The 17,504-nt window shown below is 34.4% G+C and overlaps 3 protein-coding genes across 3 annotated transcripts; 1 reads left to right on the top strand and 2 right to left on the bottom strand.

Moving 5' to 3' along the window:
- Nucleotides 1-1,535: 1,535 nt before the first annotated feature.
- LOC145595273 (uncharacterized) lies at nucleotides 1,536-6,264 on the top strand. The gene is made up of 5 exons (XM_081651658.1): nucleotides 1,536-1,997; nucleotides 3,126-3,162; nucleotides 4,021-4,257; nucleotides 4,343-4,390; nucleotides 5,537-6,264. Exons 1-5 carry the CDS (start codon nucleotides 1,690-1,692, stop codon nucleotides 6,020-6,022), a joined length of 1,116 nt encoding a protein of 371 aa, XP_081507784.1. The 5' UTR covers nucleotides 1,536-1,689; the 3' UTR covers nucleotides 6,023-6,264.
- Nucleotides 6,265-6,612: 348 nt separating this feature from the next.
- Nucleotides 6,613-11,534, bottom strand: LOC145595272 (chloroplastic group IIA intron splicing facilitator CRS1, chloroplastic-like). The gene is made up of 8 exons (XM_081651657.1): nucleotides 10,542-11,534; nucleotides 9,569-10,004; nucleotides 8,768-8,898; nucleotides 8,028-8,378; nucleotides 7,792-7,948; nucleotides 7,358-7,647; nucleotides 7,199-7,258; nucleotides 6,613-7,114 (listed from the first exon to the last, which is right to left on the bottom strand). The coding sequence occupies exons 1-8, from the start codon at nucleotides 11,487-11,489 to the stop codon at nucleotides 7,082-7,084; spliced, it is 2,406 nt and encodes an 801-aa protein (XP_081507783.1). The 5' UTR covers nucleotides 11,490-11,534; the 3' UTR covers nucleotides 6,613-7,081.
- Nucleotides 11,535-12,968: 1,434 nt separating this feature from the next.
- LOC145595274 (delta(7)-sterol-C5(6)-desaturase-like) lies at nucleotides 12,969-16,429 on the bottom strand. The gene is made up of 3 exons (XM_081651659.1): nucleotides 16,057-16,429; nucleotides 13,601-13,906; nucleotides 12,969-13,512 (listed from the first exon to the last, which is right to left on the bottom strand). Exons 1-3 carry the CDS (start codon nucleotides 16,283-16,285, stop codon nucleotides 13,205-13,207), a joined length of 843 nt encoding a protein of 280 aa, XP_081507785.1. The 5' UTR covers nucleotides 16,286-16,429; the 3' UTR covers nucleotides 12,969-13,204.
- Between the last annotated feature and the right edge of the window lie 1,075 nt (nucleotides 16,430-17,504).

Below are 17,504 nucleotides of genomic sequence, written 5' to 3'. Positions count from 1 at the left end.
CTAAATGAGAGTGGGGGTTAGCTCAAGTGGTTAGAGCTTCCCTCCCAGTTTCAGGTGATCTTGGGATCGATTCTCACCCCCACTCTTGTGGCTCTCTAAACACTAAAAAAAACAGCTAAATGCATCAAATCAGTAATTTCATTGAAGTCAAATCAAACAACTAATAATTCATTGTCAAACAAGACCAAATCAAATAACCAAAATGAAAGAAATACGGAGTAACGAATTTAAAATAGGGTAGAACGGTGCGAGGGAGGAGGAATGTTATTAAAGTATAATGCTTTCTACAAGTATGGTGAAAGTTGTTTTCACTAGCAAAGACTAGAATTGAATTGACAAAAATGAGAAAATATCCTTGAGTTGTTAGAGCACCCACAATGGGTGACTCAAAACCCTCCCCACAATACTTTCTCTCCTATTTTGAGCTAGCTCATCATTGTGAAAAGGTGACTCATGGGATGAGGCTCATCCCTCTTTCAAGTCACTGACAACCTCAGCACACGAACCCGGTGACAAAAGAGAAGATGACAAATGGAAAATCTTTGCATTTTCATTTAATTTTTTGCGCAAAATTAATAGAAAACAATTTTTTTTTTTAATTGTAGTGAGCTAGCTCACCATTGTGAAAAAAGTAAATGGGTGACTCTTACTAGTGACTCTAAGTTAGTGGAATATGATGTGGAACAATTAAAATTGGAGAGAAATTGGAGAGAGTAATTGTGAGCTACTCCACCAACGTGGATGCTCTTACTTGTTAAATTGAATATGAAAGTGATACAAACACCCACAAGTTTTCAGACAAATCATCCAGTAAAATTTTCACTAATCCTCTCTTCTTATTAAAATAAATTTAAATACAATCCTTAATATTCCTCTCCACCCAAAAATCATAGAAAATCAAATCAATCATATCATATCAATCAAAAACACTGAATTTATTTTTTGACCCTTTGATTGAGTAAAGAAGGAATCCCAACTTTTTTACCATAAAAATTTAACAATTTACAGAACCCTTCTTTTTGCAATTCTGTAATCCATCAATAATACAAGTATACTACTACTCTGTTTCTTTCTAAATTATAATCAATCTTCTTTCTTTCTGTTTATTTTCAATCAAAATCATACCTCCTCACCTCACCTTACCTTACAACCCCCATTGTCGCCGTCATCAAAATTCACTCTTTCTCTTTCTCTCTCCTCTCAAAAGCTGACTTCCCTCCTTCAACGTTCAAAAAACCCCACATCGTTAAAGCTTCCCCACCCCCTCTTTTCCAGGGTTTCGATTGAACTGTAAAGGGTCATCTTTATACAAACTTTAATTTTTCTGGGTTATCGATTTTGTGTTTGAATTTTTATTTTCTGGGTCTTCAATTTTCAGCTCAAATTTTTGTCGTGTCATCGATTTTGAGCTGAAATTTTGTCTGGGTAGTCGGTAAATTTATCTGGGTCATCGTATTTTAGCTCTAATTCTTCTGGGTTGTCGATTTTGAGCTGGATTTTTGTCTGGGTAGTCGAATATTTTTCTGGGTCTTCATATATTAGCTCAATTTCATCTGGGTTGTCGATTTTGAGCTGGAATTTTTCTGGTCATCAAATTTTGAGCTGGAAAATTTTTGGGGTTTTGGAGAAGAAGAGATGGTTTGGGAAAGAGGTTTATGAAACAGGAATATCTGATGAGAGAGAAGAAAAATGGGGGGAGTGACATCATCAATCGCTGCTAAATTTGCGTTTTTTCCGCCAGCTCCTCCGTCATATACGGTGATCTCCGACGAGGATTCCGGCGATGAGATTTTGTCAATACCGGAGGTTCCGAGAAGAGATGGTGTTGATGTTTTGAAGCTCCGAAATCGGAGAGGAAACGACGTCGTTGCTGTGTATGTAAAGCACCCTAAAGCCTCATCTACTTTGCTTTATTCTCATGGCAATGCTGCTGATTTAGGTCAAATGTTTGAGCTTTTTGTGGAGCTTAGCAGTCGCCTTCGTGTTAATCTTATGGGGTATTTTTCTAATCTTTGATCTATTTTAGTTTTCAAGGGTTATTTAGCTGGAATTTAATTGCACCAGAAAGTATGAAAGTTTATAATCTTGATGTATATAATAGACAATGATTGACAGTTCTTTTTACTCTATTAATAGATGGAATATAAGTGCTTAGGGTTTTAATTGGTTGATATATTAGAGGCTTGGATAACAGGTTTTTGGAAAGTCATGAATTTTACAGATATGGGGTTTTAGAATACTATGTAGTGTATCTTGAATTTGGTCCTTGAATGAAAAGTTGTAAGCGTATTTAGAAACACAAGCTATAAACAGAAGTTGGAATTTAAATTTAAAGTGGGATGGATGAGGAGAAATGAGATGGAGCAAAATGAGTAATTGATGCGTGTTCATCTTATTGTGTCTTTATAAGGAAATAGGTTGACTATATTTAGAAGGTCTATTGTGCTTGATTTGGAGCCTGATATGTTATGTGTCAGAACAAAGATGTTTATGTGTGAAGACACTATGGCGAAGTTTAGGTTTTGGAGGGTACTTTAACATTGTAAGTGGTCAAGATTTTGTACTGATAGGTGCTATTTTTGTAAAAATACATTCTATCTCTTTCTATTTGCAAGTTGATAGTAGAATTCGAGTCTTTGTCTGTGGTAATCACTTTCTTGTTATTATGAGTGGTTTCTGTAGTATCATTACCTTATACAAGATGTTCTTTGATTTAATGGATAAATATTATGAATTATAATCTTATATATTCCGGTCTTATTAGTGGCACTAACCATAATAAAGGAATATAGATCCCCTATTCTAATAGTTTCTCTATCTCATCTAGTGCCCTCTTTTCATATTTGTAGCATTAACTGGCTGAAGTTCATCTTTTAAAGTAACTTGGCAAATAGAAGCAACTGGACACAAGATGAAACATATAGTCAAATAGTGGATCTCAACGTGATTGTTATGTATATTTTGAAAATTAGGCTACTTAATCTTATGTATATTATAGCTGACCATATGCATGTTGGTACATGGAGCTACAATTCTGGCATCTTGAGTTTGTCAACTTTTTAATTCCTTAATAAATTTCAAGAAGTCTGCGTTTCTGATCACAATATCTTTATGGGTTTTTATAGGTATGACTACTCTGGATATGGACAGTCAACGGGAAAGGTAATGACTTATCTTCGCTGCTTGCTTGTTAGCAATACGTTGTGTAGAGGTGTACTAGTCAGCACTCAGCAGGATCACATGTCACTGTATTCTAGGATTTTCTGTAATGCATATTTTCATGTCCAATGCTTCTATGTTCTAACTTCCAAATTCTAAGCGGCAATGACGGAGGGCTTTAGTAATTTGAATGAACCAACACCCCCTCATCCAGGGGCCAAAAAAAACCCTTCTCCATGCTTGGTATTTGCTAAAATGGGTTCTGTACCTCTATGTAAAATCTTTAATTTATACATGGTACAGCCCAACCTGCTTTCACACATATAATTAGAATCATATAACATCTGAAGACCTAGGTTGCTTGGAAGTTGGTTTTCTCTGATAATATTACCATTTGTGTGCACGCATAGCACTCTTTATTTATTAGGTACACTTATTTCATTATCTTGTGATATACTGCATATTATGATGCTTGCTGTTTGTCTTTATCCAAGTCTTGAAGAAGATGCAGATTCTTGAATATGTCTCATAATTAGCATCAGTGTGCTAGCTCTAATGAACTGTATATGGAGGCTTTGGGATGCCTTTTAGAGTTTTAGTTGCTGATAGCTCTATGAAAAATCTAAACGAAACAGATGTATTTATGTTTTTTGTTATGTGTTTATATGTATCGCATCTGACTATTATTTAAAAATCTGAGTGTTCATGTAGTTTTGTTCATCATATTTTACAGATGTTTGTTGTCAACTTCATATAGTGGGTAAAGGCCTGGTTTGCTTTGGTTATTATCTTGCAAAGAATGGGTTTATTCATTATATGATGTTTCTCATGACATACATCCATTGTTTTTCCTTGGAACAGCCTACTGAATCTAATACATACGCCGACATTGATGCAGCATATAAATGCCTGAAGGAGCAGTATGGGGTGAAAGACGAGCAATTAATATTGTATGGTCAGTCTGTTGGCAGTGGTCCTACAGTTGATCTAGCTGCACGTACTCCTAACCTGAGAGGGGTGGTTCTGCATAGCCCAATCCTTTCTGGAGTGAGGGTTCTCTATCCTGTCAAAAGGACTTATTGGTTTGATATTTACAAGGTAACAATTTTTTTAAAAGATAAACGCATGAACTGTTTCACTTACTGCCTTACTGGGCTTACATTTCTTCTTCAATTTGTCTCAGAACGTTGACAAAATTGCCCAGGTGAATTGTCCTGTCTTAGTGATCCATGTAAGTTCAACTCTTTTCTTATTCATGTTGTCTTCTGCTGGTCTATATGTGTTCAGTTTCGATTATTGAGTTGTGATGGCCTTTGCAAACTCATTTAACACACCCTAATCCTTGTATGGAATCAAGGGCAAAACTCTGTTACATCTTTTCGGAAAAATAATACAGTTTTCTTGAAAACATTTGAGATCTTTGCAACTTCTAATATGTGGGTCTGTCATTAGTAATGACAGAACTCATTAGTCAACTTTGAGCTGCGCGTATAAAAAACCCTTCTTTGGAAATTTGCTTTGTGGTCCAAATTTGAACCATAAAAGCTAAATGCTACATGCTCCTTCTAAATTGCTCTGCTATAAGTTTGTTTCTTGTAATTTATGTGGCAGCTCCTTCTGCAGTGCTAGTCTACAATTATTGCTTCTGTTGCTGACAAAATTTGTATCCACTGTCAATGTTGTTCAATTAAATCCATAGATTATGATTACTCTGATCTAACCCCATTTTCAAAATGTTTACACATCATCTCATTGACTCTGATTTAACCTCAGTTTCAAAATGCTTACACATCATCTCTACATACACCCATATACTTCTTATGATCCTTGCTTGAGCACTGTTGTATGTGAAAGAAGGGTGTCTGTCTTCTGGGGGCTCTAATTTTCGCGAAACAGTGATTGGAAAGGTATAGATTGGACAGCCACAGAAAATTAAGTAAAGGGTTAGGTTGGTGAGCATTTAGTCTGTATGATGCAAAGCTCTAAGTTGAAACAATGGTCATTAGGAGGGAATTAGGGACTCTTATTAAAGTCTTAACTAGTCATGTGTCCCAGTTTTGTGATTCCAGATGCTAGTTTTACTGTTCACCCTAATGCATGTAAACCGAGAAATCTTACCTACTAGTGGTTAGACTAGTGCCCCTCCCCCCTCCACCCCCACCCCAGTGTCCTGAGAGGAATGACAGACAACTGTGCTTTTCGTACTACATCTACTTGATTTTTTTTTGGGCAACTTTGCCTCCCTTTATGTCAGTTCTTTATGATGAATTGAGATTGCAATGTGGCCTTCTCTTCCTTTGTTTAGTTGAATAGTGTGCACCAATAAAAATTGAAAAATGGTACTAGCTGAACATTGTGATGCATGGACTTCTACCAGGGAACAGCCGATGAAGTTGTTGATTGTTCACATGGAAAGCAACTTTACGAGCTCTGTAAGGAGAAGTATGAACCCTTGTGGCTCAGTGGGGGTGGACATTGCAACCTTGAACTCTACCCTGAATACATCAGACACTTGAAAAAGTTTGTATCATATCTTAACAAATTTAAAGCAGGCTCAAACGGGACTAAAGATCCTGCTGTAGAGTCTGCATCTAATGGGTCTTCCAAAGAGTCAACAACGGTGGAATCAGACACCCAAAGCAAGGCTTCAGACAATCAAAGCAAGTCTTCAGATAATCAGGTCAAGGTTCCCACAACAACGAACCCAGACACATTTGAGTTGAAACCTGACCTCCCAGAAGTCTCTAGGAACAGCTTAGATAGCCGGCTTGAAAAATCTAAGAAGACTAGCAAGCCTGAAAAATCACGAATGAGCACTGACCAAGTTGACAGATTTAGAAGAAAAAAGGGCTTATTATGGTGATGGAGAGAATATGACTACATCATGAGAATCTATACTAAGTGATATTCTTAGCTTCGCTAGAAGGCAATTTTATTTCTTACACGTGCTTCTGTAACAATATGTATTAACTCCAAAAAAAAATATAGATTATTGAGTGTGTTAATTCTTGAGTTGTTTTTAAGTCAATACCCCTGTACTTCATGCGTGTATAATTCAGAGTTTTTACCAAGTGAATTCTTGTACTTTCTTTCAGTTGAATTCGAAAGTACTTCTCATGTGTGTTTCTTCTTAGCTGTTTTTTCTTGGTGACAGTTGCACCAACGTTGTTACAAGTCTTAAAACTATCTCTCATCATTTTCCAGATTAACATCATCTAAAACACGCAAACTCCAATTGAACTTATTAAAAAGAACACTTTCTTCAGTGTGCATAATCTAAAACACGCTAACTCCAATTGGCGATTCAGGCTCTGGTACTATTGGAAACTTTACTTTGACATTTCAGATGTATTGGTATGGAAGAACGCCAAGGTGATTTTGAAAACCAATCAGTGAAAACTAATAACAATTGTGATTTGGTTAATTAGATCATAACATGTAGTACAACAGTACAAGTATAACAAAAACTTTTATTTTCTGATCATTACCTTGATCAAGGAAGAAAGGTAAACTCCCAGCTGTACAACAGTGTTAACTTTGTTCAGATTTGGACAGCATTGCATTGTGGAAGAATAATCTATCATAAGATATCCATGTGAGACTTCATGTGTTTAGAACAGAGCTCCACAACATAGACTAGGAATGCTTCGTCAGCTAAATTTATGCAGCAGGCGCTTCATTTTTGTCTACTGGGTTTTTATTGAGAGCTTATTATCTATGAAGTAATCTACGTTTGAGTCATTTCCCGAGAGCACAAGCGCTGGAGCTAGAAGTCTTCAAAATCCTACACCTGGTGCCTCTACGCTCTACCTTCCATGCCTCAACTTGACCCATGTTTCTTGGTGGCTGACAGTGTGAAATTCTTCCTTTCAACCTTCAATGAAAATAAAATTTCTGTGCTCATACAGGTTTAAGAGTCTGATCATTTTTTGTTGTGCCTCTTCTCTAAATCAGCCTGCAATGATTTAATTAAGTTTGTGGGCATGAGATACAAAGAAGTAATAGGATTTGAAATTAAAAGATGAAGGCAAACACATACCAGTTTGAGCTTCAAATCTGCGATTTCGTTTTCCCTCTGATGAGCAAAAAATCTAAGGGACTAATGAATAGAAAATAAAACATATAAATCATTTGTTCTATATACTTCAGAGTTCAGACCAAAATAAATGAAAATGCAAATTTTAAGAGACAAACTCACTCCTAGTCTTTGAAGTTCTAGAGATCTTTTCAGTGCTTTCTTTTTGTCCAGGAGATTTCCACCAAAAACAATGGGACGCTTATAGTTTTTCCCACGGTAAATAATAATGGCATGGCCTTTGTTTAGCTTTTTAATGCATACTAGTATCCCGCCACTCTCTCTTTCTAGTGTTCTAGCAGTAGAAAGGACCTGCGAGAATGTTTTTTGCATTGATATAACTTTCACAAGTTCCCGGTGCTTCCAATGCTGGTGCAGTCCTTCAATCACTCCATTAAAGACCCCTCGCCTTCCTGGTAAACAAGAAGATTATTAGACAATCCTAACTAGATATTCTACACGCCATGAACTAAATCAATGACTTTTACAAAATCAGTTTCAAATAATTAAGATTATGAGACAGAGAAAAGGACACCAATGAAATGTCAAGTCCTTACCCAACACTAGAAATCTGTCCATCTTCAAACCTACGTTCCTGAAACACTCTCTCTCTTCTTCAGTCATCAATTCTTGATCAAGCTCTTCTTCAGAAGGCATCCAGGCAGAATTCAACTTCCTTAGATCTTTTTCTGCTTTCTCAATTTTGATTTTGAGCTGCAGGATCAGTACACGTATATTCAGCTAAAGGAACCCGAAGGAGAAGATAAGGGACCAAATTAAAATGGGCTCTCACAATGGCAAGTTTATGCTCTTGCTTTCTCAATTCCTTCGCTAATCTTTCTTTCTCAGCTTCGAACTCAATTTCAGCCTCTCTGTTGCTGTGGTGTACATTTCTGGAAATCATTTGTATATGTTGGAATTCTGAAAAGGTACCAATGATACCTTTATCTGTTGAAGTTTCATCACTATAATTAACAACGCCAGCTGCTTTAAGCCGTGCATCTTCCTCATGGAGTTGCCACTGCTGGAGCTCAATCTCCCTCTCAATTACCGCATTTGCAACATTGCTTGGTAAGAAATCCTTGCCTCTGTAGAGAACGATGAAGAACTTGTTACGTAGTAGGAGAACTCCTCCGGTAAGACGCTGCAGATAATATACATTATAATCTTTCTCACTTATCAGAAGTATGACTCAGAATTCTATCCTTATGAAATCGTTTCACTCTAAAATCTGTTTGGCATATGTTCATCATATATGAAGCCCTTAATATGATTTTCAAATAAGTTTTAAATCTATATAATATCATTCTTAGATATTAGTTGGTCAAAGAAGCTAATTCAAATTCACAAGGATATCTTCTCACGAATCATGTCGCAAAAGACAGCGTTTAATTTTTGTATGCTATCCTAATATTCATTATATAACTATCAATGTAATGAGCATCTAACAAACAAAAGACCCAATAAACAGCTTATGCATCTGAAATCATAACTGACATACAAACTATCATACTTTTATGGGACATGACTTGCCTTGAGTTCAGAGGCCATGAGTTCGTTATTGGTATTTGGAATACCCCACTTCACAGCAATTTTGGCAAATAAACATTTCTCCCACAATTTCAAGATGGCAGCAGCTAAACCTTGAAGTTTAGAATTCCTTCCTAAAGAATTAGAAAGACAGTGAAGAAGTTAATTATACAATAGTTAGCACACCAAACACAAATACAATAATATGCAGGGCTGGACAGGAACCTCAACGGAAGCAGTTGTAGAGGTATAGTAAGCGACGAAATTTTAGCAGTGAGCAAATATAAGTTCAACATATGCTCAACACTTATGAACTGCACAATTTGTTCTAATTTTCAGACATTAATTGGAAAGAATTTCAGAAAATGAAATAGTACAAGGAAATATAAGTTTAAGAGCAAAATAAAGTTGCTACTTGTTGTATCTAGCATACTCCAACAGAATTTATCAACTTATTACTCAGGTTTTTCAACAAATTAAGAAGCTAAGATAAGCAAAGGAAAACTCCTAGTTCTTTGGAAGAAAAGAGCATTGAAATCTAAGCTTAAGATTGCATGATTCTATTTTCATTGGTAAAATCTATCAGAATTTCAACATTCCATAAAAAAAAAGCTTAGCTAATACTCCGTATAAAATCACTAACATATTACTAATATGAGACACCCCTTCAAATTTTGCTTGTAATATAAATTAGCACTCAAGAAGTTGAGATAAGAGTAGAGTTATCCAATCTCATAAAGTCCATTCAAGTGACATATCTAAGATACTAAAACGAAACATTAGCCAGAGTCACCAAGAAAATACCAAGGACAAAGTGTATTGGTAAAGGGCGAGCAAGTTTCCTCAGGTATGTCAGTTCAGCATCTGTCACTTTGGACCAAATACGAGGTGGACAAAGCCTAAATGGAGGCTTAAATCCAGGAACTACTTCTGGTAGAAGATCCCCATCAACTGGCAAAGGCTTCGGGTACCACCAGTCAACAAATCGAGGTCCCAATCCATCCAATAACCTATCGCCTTCCCTCTCATACAATGACTTATCACCTGGCTTAATCCCCAAATTCCTGTCCATCAATAACCCAGCTGATAGAGAATCCTTATCTCTGTCCATAGTCATGTTAATATCCAACTTTGGTCGAACATAAGCCTTTCTAGATAATCTCCTTGAAAAGTAATCGCATCCTCTATAAGCAACAAGACTATCTTTCTTACTCCACACAACTAATCCTCCGGTTTTAATCTGAATACACAAAAAAATTACTCCATCAAACTCAGCCTACATTACATGAATTACACAAGTTTATTGTCACCGAAAATAGCACTAATGATTATGATTAATTCAATAGGAGTAACTAGATATAACTACACAAAAAAATTACTCCATCAAACTCAACCTACATTACATGAATTAAATAAGTTTATTGTCACCGGAAATAGCACTAATGATTATGATTAATCCAATAGGAGTAACTAGATATAATTAAGTTCAAATAGGTAAGATATTGCAACTACAACATAGTCACTTGCAAGTATGGAAAAACAGCAACATCATAACATGATCAAGTTCAATATGAACATAATTAAGTTAATACATTATCAATCTTTTACTTAACCAATCACAAATTCATACAAGATAATATTCCTTAGCATAAAATTTGGCAAGAAAATTCATTATATGCACCTTAACATAGTATAATCCAAATATAATTATTTTTTTTGAATGGATAATCCAAATATAATTGAAAACTATTACACAAGTAGTAAATTAGCAACAAACCTCAACAATTTCCCGCGCTCTATCCATATTTCTACACAAAGGCAAATCAAATTGAAGCATAACAAGCTCATTGTTAGCCCAAATTGAATGAATTTCGTCAACAATAGCTTGAGTAACACCAATTTTCTTCACTTTAATCCACTTTTGCATCTTTGAAGCTTCAACTCTCAATCTCTTCAACAATGTCTCATCCAATCTCAATTCGGCCGCCGTCACCACTTTCTCTCTCTTCATCCTCCTAAAAACCAGCTTTTCTTCCTTATCCCATGGCATTTTACGCCTCAATTTTGACTCCTCACCATCACCCAACAATAACCCACCTCCAAAATCACCCCAATTATTCTGGGTATCATCCCAAATTTTCTGGGTATCATCCAAATTTTCCTGTGTATCATCCCAAATTCTCAGGGAATTATCCCAATTTTTCTGGGTATCAACCAAATCATTGTCAGGTTGAAGCCTCTCAATCTTGTAAACAATTTTCTTAACCACCTTCTTACCTTTCCTTCCACTAATTTTCTTAGTAAGTGACCTATCAGCTTTCTGGGTTTCATCAAAGGAGGTTTTCTTCTTCTGCTTGGGTTTTGAGAAGTCAAGAACTTCATCAGATGGAAGACAAAGAGGAGCTTTCATCCATGGAGCAGTAGGCATTTTAACCTTATTGTTGCCTGAACTTGTAGCTTCATAATCATTACTATTATCATCATAATTTTCTTCACTAAATTCATCATTTTCAGTGGTATAATCACTGTTGTTTTTGGTGTTAGAGGATCGAATTTGGAGGAAGGAAGATGAAGCATTGGAAGAGAGAGAATTTAGGGGTTTAGGGATTTTCAGGAAAAGGGGTTTAGTGGAGAAGGAAAAGGGTGAAGAAGTGGAAGATTCAAGAAATGGGGTTGAAATTAATTGGATGTTTGAAGGAGGAGATAGAAAGAATGTTGCAGTCATTGAGTTTGATGATACTGAGAAAAAATTGGTGGCAAAAATGATAAATATGACTAGACCCAAAAACCTGATCCACGAAAGTTTGCTATCCTTCATCTTTGACTTAAGAACCATATTCGTATAGGGCTTGATCCATTAGTAGTTACATGAATTTAAGATAGAATCCGATTCAATTGATCATTGATCCAAATTTTCGATCCCCTTTTCCTAGTACGGATTATTTCATATTCGATTGCACTTTAGTCAATTTTGTAAATCCGTATGTGTATATTCAACGTATAGATTTGAATAGTTGAATTGTTATGATTAAAACTTAAAAGGTTGTTAATTACAAAGATTGAAAATTGAAGGAACCAAAAAAAACCATTTTAATTGGCGTACATAGAGTCTTAATGTGTAACTGATGTAGTCCAGATGGGTTTTTTAACCTCAGTGTTTTATTAGTATTACGTACACATACCATTATAATAATGATATTGTTGGTTTTGATTGTTTACAATTGTTCATAATGAATGGAAGTTAATGGAACATTGTCTCATGGCTAACAAGAATAATGACTATTGATGGATAATCATCACTTAGTTTCCCCAACATCATCCAATTTTCCTATTATAGTATTATATATACTTATTATTCCGTCATTAGATAGCATTAACAAATGATAGATTAATTTTTAGCTCAAACAAGACTCAAAGAACAATATGCATCAAAATCATTCAATAAGCATGCAAAAACTTCATGATGATCGCAACTCATTATGCTGGTAATTTGGCCTAGTACAAAGTAATATGAACCTAGTAAATGATTATTTCATATGAGTATACAAGTATTATAACACGTCCACTACTACACTAAATGGTGACAATGATCATTCATCGTCTAATAAAAATACTCATAGATAAATGTATGAGACTCATTATGACTTAAACTGAAAGTGATTTATGGTAGAATGTGGGAGTGACAGTGTCATCATTCTTAAAGAACTCGAGAGTTCGCACTTAAGTACTTAACCAGCTTGCAATCAAAATACCAGCATAATGTGGCAGTGTAGTGGGTGATTATTATGGATGCTATTGATGCCACCATCACAAATCTTTTCCGTAAATACGTTTTTACAACGATGAATAGGTGTCCACGATACAATAGGGTGGTATCATACAGGATACACAGTCATGATAATCTGGATCCATAAGTCAATAACAACACTCAATTAAGGAGACCAATGATTGAAGATTGCAAGATGAAATGGATTTGAAAATCTAATTGGAGGAAGTAGCCCAACAAGATTGTGATTGTACCAAGTGGTAGAAGTCCAAAGAGAGCCCAACAAGGAAACAATTTAATTTGTACACATGTGCTAATCGAAGAATTAGTTCTCCGTATTTAAGATTTTTTATTACCGACATCCAAACTAATACGAGTTCTATATAAGATTAATGGGAGACAAAATCAAAATAAATAAAAAAAATTACCATAAGTCTATACAAACTTTCAAATATATTCAATCAAATTCCTTGCACAAAACAAATTATATTTCACACAAGATTATCAAAAAATTTCAAAATATATAAAAGAAAAAAAATAAAAACAAGAACTATAATCTAAACCCTAATATTTAACCCTTCCTAGAGTAAGTTTATAATCAATAAACAAAAGAAGCCAACCAAGAGTTCCACTAACAAATTAAATGTATGAATACAATTTTATTATAATACACATTAGCAAACCTTCTTTGGCTCATAATCAACCTCGCCTATTTTAGGTTCCCGAAGGGTTCCAAAAATCCAATCCATCAACAATGTATAATGTCCATAATTATGTCGATAAGTAGTGTGGTGAATAGTATGGTAACCCGCACCCATAACTGGCCATACTTTTCCATGGATACAATCATGAATATTTGCTGTCCATAAACCTTCGATAAAAATAAGGACTATGTGAGTCGTAAGATGAACCGGAACGACAAATAGCGCAAAGAAATGAGGCACGGCTTGTAGAATACCATCGAGGGGATGAAATGCAAGGCCTGCAAATAAAATATGAATTTAAAGCATAAGAATAGCTCAAAAATAATATTTAAAATTTTACATTTGCAACTATTAAAATTAATTTACCAGCAAAAGGAGAAAGAGTATTTTGCTTATTGTATATGTGATGGGTTGCATGGAGATACTTGTAAAGCGGTTTTATGTCATGTAATTCTCTATGCACCCAATAAATCCCAAATTCCACGATTAAAAGATAAATCAGTAAGTATCCCGCATATGCTGGCAAACCGATGTCACTAATCCGAGGAAAACATCTTGTCCAACCTTGTTCAATAACATATTCAGAAATCGTTGGAAGAAGGGTATACCAAGGCATTGCCTTCATCGCAACCCCAATTTGTAATAACATGGCTCTTTTTGATGGAATGCAATCTATAATACAAAATCAATATATAATTAAACGTCAATATACAAAATTTAATCTGATAATTTGTTGGTAGAGAAAAGACATCAAATATACGGATAAGTTTTATTATATAGATAAGTTTAGTGAAAAAGACATCAAATATACCAGATAAGTTTATTTATTATATAGATTATCTATACCATTTCATTTAATATCACCTCACACATAACCTCTAAAAAAAATTTATTAGTAGTTTGGTTACACTTTCCAAATGACTAATAATCTCGAAAGTAATTTATCAGCACACTAACCTATTAAGCATCACCACACCACCCTGTTAAGCATACAAAAAAGCTCAAAAAGTTGACACAATCAAGTTCGTAACATATTAATGAACTTAATAAAATTGGTGATCATGATATAGCTAAGTGGTTAGCACAAGGCATATGGCTTTCTAAAGATCTCACATACAAGTTGTATATAAAAGTAAAATTAATCCCCTAAAAAAATACTTTATATAAAAGGGCATCTAGCTTTATAAAGGTACCATTTAGACACATTATGAAGATGCCAAAGTATATTAGAAAGGCCGCACTAGAAGAACAAAACTATCGTAGTTTGTTGTTCTCAAGAAGCTTCCAACAAAAGCCTCTTTTACTCAGATATGTCTCCTGGTTTGACCACCTCTTAGGGACTTGTACCTCACATGACACATCCCAGTATCCCACATACCCTTGTTCAGTTGTCCTTAATATCTCCGTACTACGGACTACAGAGTACGTCACATTTCTATTTTAGATCGTTCTAGGATTAACAATGACTATAAGATTAGACTCAAATGTTATGCTTAGTCTAGTAGTAATCTAATCAAAATGCAAGCAAACTATGCTAGTAAGTTGCGACTAGATTAAAAACTTGCATTCAAGATATATAATTGACATCGATTATATTAAATCCCTGTGGATTTATTATATTAAACAGCCGAAAAAACAATAAAAAGAACAGTGGTCTTCTTCTATTGACTTTCTCAAGACCTTGAAGATTCCGACAGTAAACAAACAGCAAAACCTCTTATATTATATAGTAGTTAAACTCTTATATTATATATTTAAATGAAGGAATCTTCTAATCCACATAGATTAATGATGCAATTAGCAAAACATATATACCCTCGAAACGGCCAACTCTGTAACACATTCTGGAACATTGAAGCATACTGTATAAGAATAGCATATTATAATTGTACTGTTACTCTCAAGGATTTGTCCATGAATTGTTTCTCATTCATTTCACAATTAAAAATACATGATTAACGTTTTCATCTACTTATCTACTAAGAAGGAGTAAGATTGGTTCTGTTAATCTACATTAACCCAGTAAGATGACTGATGAGACAGAGCACAAGAAAACAGCCAAATATTTCACAAAGGTTGGGTCGACTACGTGAACAAAAAATTTAATTTTTTACATCGTACCTATCATTAATATCGATTTTTACCGGACTAAATTATCTAAAATACCAAAAATACCCTTAAATTAAGCATAATATTCGCTTAGCCTGAGCCTTAAAAAACCAAAATGATAAAGTCCACACGAAAAACACTCGCATCAAATGAGATTAACACCTTCCATTCCATAACTAACCACCACTGCACCCCAACCCCACCCTACGGCCCACACGCCCACCACCTCCACCGACTAAATTAATTAAGCGAATACCAACAAGCACTTAGATCAGCTAGTAAAGGAGTTGTTCTTTGTTAACAAAAGGTCAAAACGTCTCGAGTTTCGAGAATGTAGCAGCGCCACCCAATTAGAGTTTGACTCGGCTTTAAACCAAATTAGTCCAAGTTTATCAAAAAAAAACACATAACAGCAAAACCATTAATTATGTTGGATATCACTCTTTAACTCAGTACAAATTCGAATGTCAAAATTGTCAATTCTACCAATAGTATTGATAGTGACGATTCTATAATTCTAGAATCCAATTGGCCAATAAACCTTAAAACGCAACCACATACATACAATACAACCCACTTCCAATTAGAGTAATTCAACACAAATTTAACAAACAAATTTACAACTAATGACATTGATTTTATAAAAATAGTATTAAACATAAATTAATTTCGTACTTTTAAAGGGGCGAAAATAATAATAAAAAAGGAATTACCTTTAGGAATAAAGAGGTTGCGCTTCCAATAATAAATAACAAAGCACCAAAGAAAACCAGAACCCAAATACAAAAAAACACCACCAATGTAGTTTCTGAGCCAAGTTTGTAAAAAATGAGGAAGAAAATCCCACATCATCGACGGCAAAGCAAATCCCAATACAATGCGGTTATAAAAGCTTGTTTCTTCCTTAAACAAAGCTTTGTATTCTTCTGTAATTTCAAACATCTTTTTCAATTTCAATTTCAATTCAATTTAGATAGATCTTTGTGAGATCGGAGAATCTCTGGAAATTAAAATCAAAAAAACAAGGAAGAAGAAAAAGTATGTACGTTTTTTTGGGTTTGAATTGGGTGATGCAGAGAGAGCAAGTGAAGGAAGTTATGAGTTGAGAAGAGAGAGAAAAGTTTTTGGGTTTTTTGTTGTTGTTTTTTTGGGTTTTTTGTTGTTGTTGGGAGTGTTGAGAAAGAGGGGGGTTGGCCGGTTGGGTATTTATATAAATCAGGAATTGAATTAATTAATTTAATTACTTCTAAAGAATAAATAAATAAATGCTGATTTATTTTTATCTTTTTTCTGTATTTTTCTTTTTATTTGTTTTTTATTTTTTGGATTTTTAGAAGAATTTTGATTTTGTTGAAAGTTCTAATTCGGGAAAGGAATTTCTATTTAGGTGGCGGCTTCGAGAAAGGAAATTCTAATTATATTAATTTTCTTAAAAAAAATTTAAAAAAATTTTTAATTTTTTTTGAAGGAAAATTCTCAAATTCTATTGTGAATTATAGATACAAGATACTATACGATTCTTCTACCTAGTGTCGTACAGAGTAGTATATAATTTGGTTGGGTTTGCCTTTAATAATTATGAGTATTATTTATTAATTAAAAAATCATACGACATCTATAAAAGTACATATCTTAGGATAGGGATTTAAATTTTTCTATCTTTTTTGATTAAAATTTTATGTTTAAAAAAATTACAATGAGATAATTATTCTGCCAAATGACTTATGTAAATAATGTAATCCACTTTAAACTTATACGAAGTAACTGTTAGTGTGATACGGTGATACTTAATACGGTTTATAGAATACTTTTTTTCAATTTCTGTTAAACTATCAATATGACAATATCATATCCTTTTGAGCTCTCGTTACATTAATATAGCATTAGGGTTTGTTCATATTTACTGAACTGAGCTGAACTGAATTGAACTGAACTGATTGAAGCTGAACTGAACTGAACTGAACTGATTGGAACTGAACTGAACTGAATTGAGCTGAAATGAATATTTTATGTGAGGGGAAATTAAGATCTGAACTGAACTGAACTGAACTGAATTGAATTGAGCTGAAATGAATATTTTATGTGAGAGGGAAATTAAGATCTGAACTGAACTGAACTGAACTGATTGGAGCTGAACTGAACTGAATTGAACTGAACTGAA

The sequence above is a fragment of the Chenopodium album genome, chromosome 19, assembly GCF_948465745.1.
Source record: "Chenopodium album chromosome 19, dcCheAlbu1.1, whole genome shotgun sequence".
Taxonomy (NCBI): Eukaryota; Viridiplantae; Streptophyta; class Magnoliopsida; order Caryophyllales; family Amaranthaceae; genus Chenopodium; species Chenopodium album.
The sequence above is the reverse complement of the archived record's forward strand: the minus strand, read 5'-3'. Positions and strand labels throughout refer to the sequence as shown.

Coding starts and splice junctions, on each gene's coding strand:
- LOC145595273 (XM_081651658.1), top strand. CDS start 1,690: ATGGGGGGAGTGACATCATCAATCGCTGCTAAATTTGCGTTTTTTCCG. Junction 1,998..3,125: donor CTTCGTGTTAATCTTATGGG/GTATTTTTCTAA, acceptor GGGTTTTTATAG/GTATGACTACTCTGGATATG. Junction 4,258..4,342: donor ATTGGTTTGATATTTACAAG/GTAACAATTTTT, acceptor AATTTGTCTCAG/AACGTTGACAAAATTGCCCA.
- LOC145595272 (XM_081651657.1), bottom strand. CDS start 11,489: ATGACTGCAACATTCTTTCTATCTCCTCCTTCAAACATCCAATTAATT. Junction 8,379..8,767: donor TCATGGCCTCTGAACTCAAG/GCAAGTCATGTC, acceptor TATTATCTGCAG/CGTCTTACCGGAGGAGTTCT. Junction 7,259..7,357: donor TAGAACTTCAAAGACTAGGA/GTGAGTTTGTCT, acceptor TCTATTCATTAG/TCCCTTAGATTTTTTGCTCA.
- LOC145595274 (XM_081651659.1), bottom strand. CDS start 16,285: ATGTTTGAAATTACAGAAGAATACAAAGCTTTGTTTAAGGAAGAAACA. Junction 13,907..16,056: donor CAACCTCTTTATTCCTAAAG/GTAATTCCTTTT, acceptor TTTGTATTATAG/ATTGCATTCCATCAAAAAGA. Junction 13,513..13,600: donor TACTCTTTCTCCTTTTGCTG/GTAAATTAATTT, acceptor TTTTATTTGCAG/GCCTTGCATTTCATCCCCTC.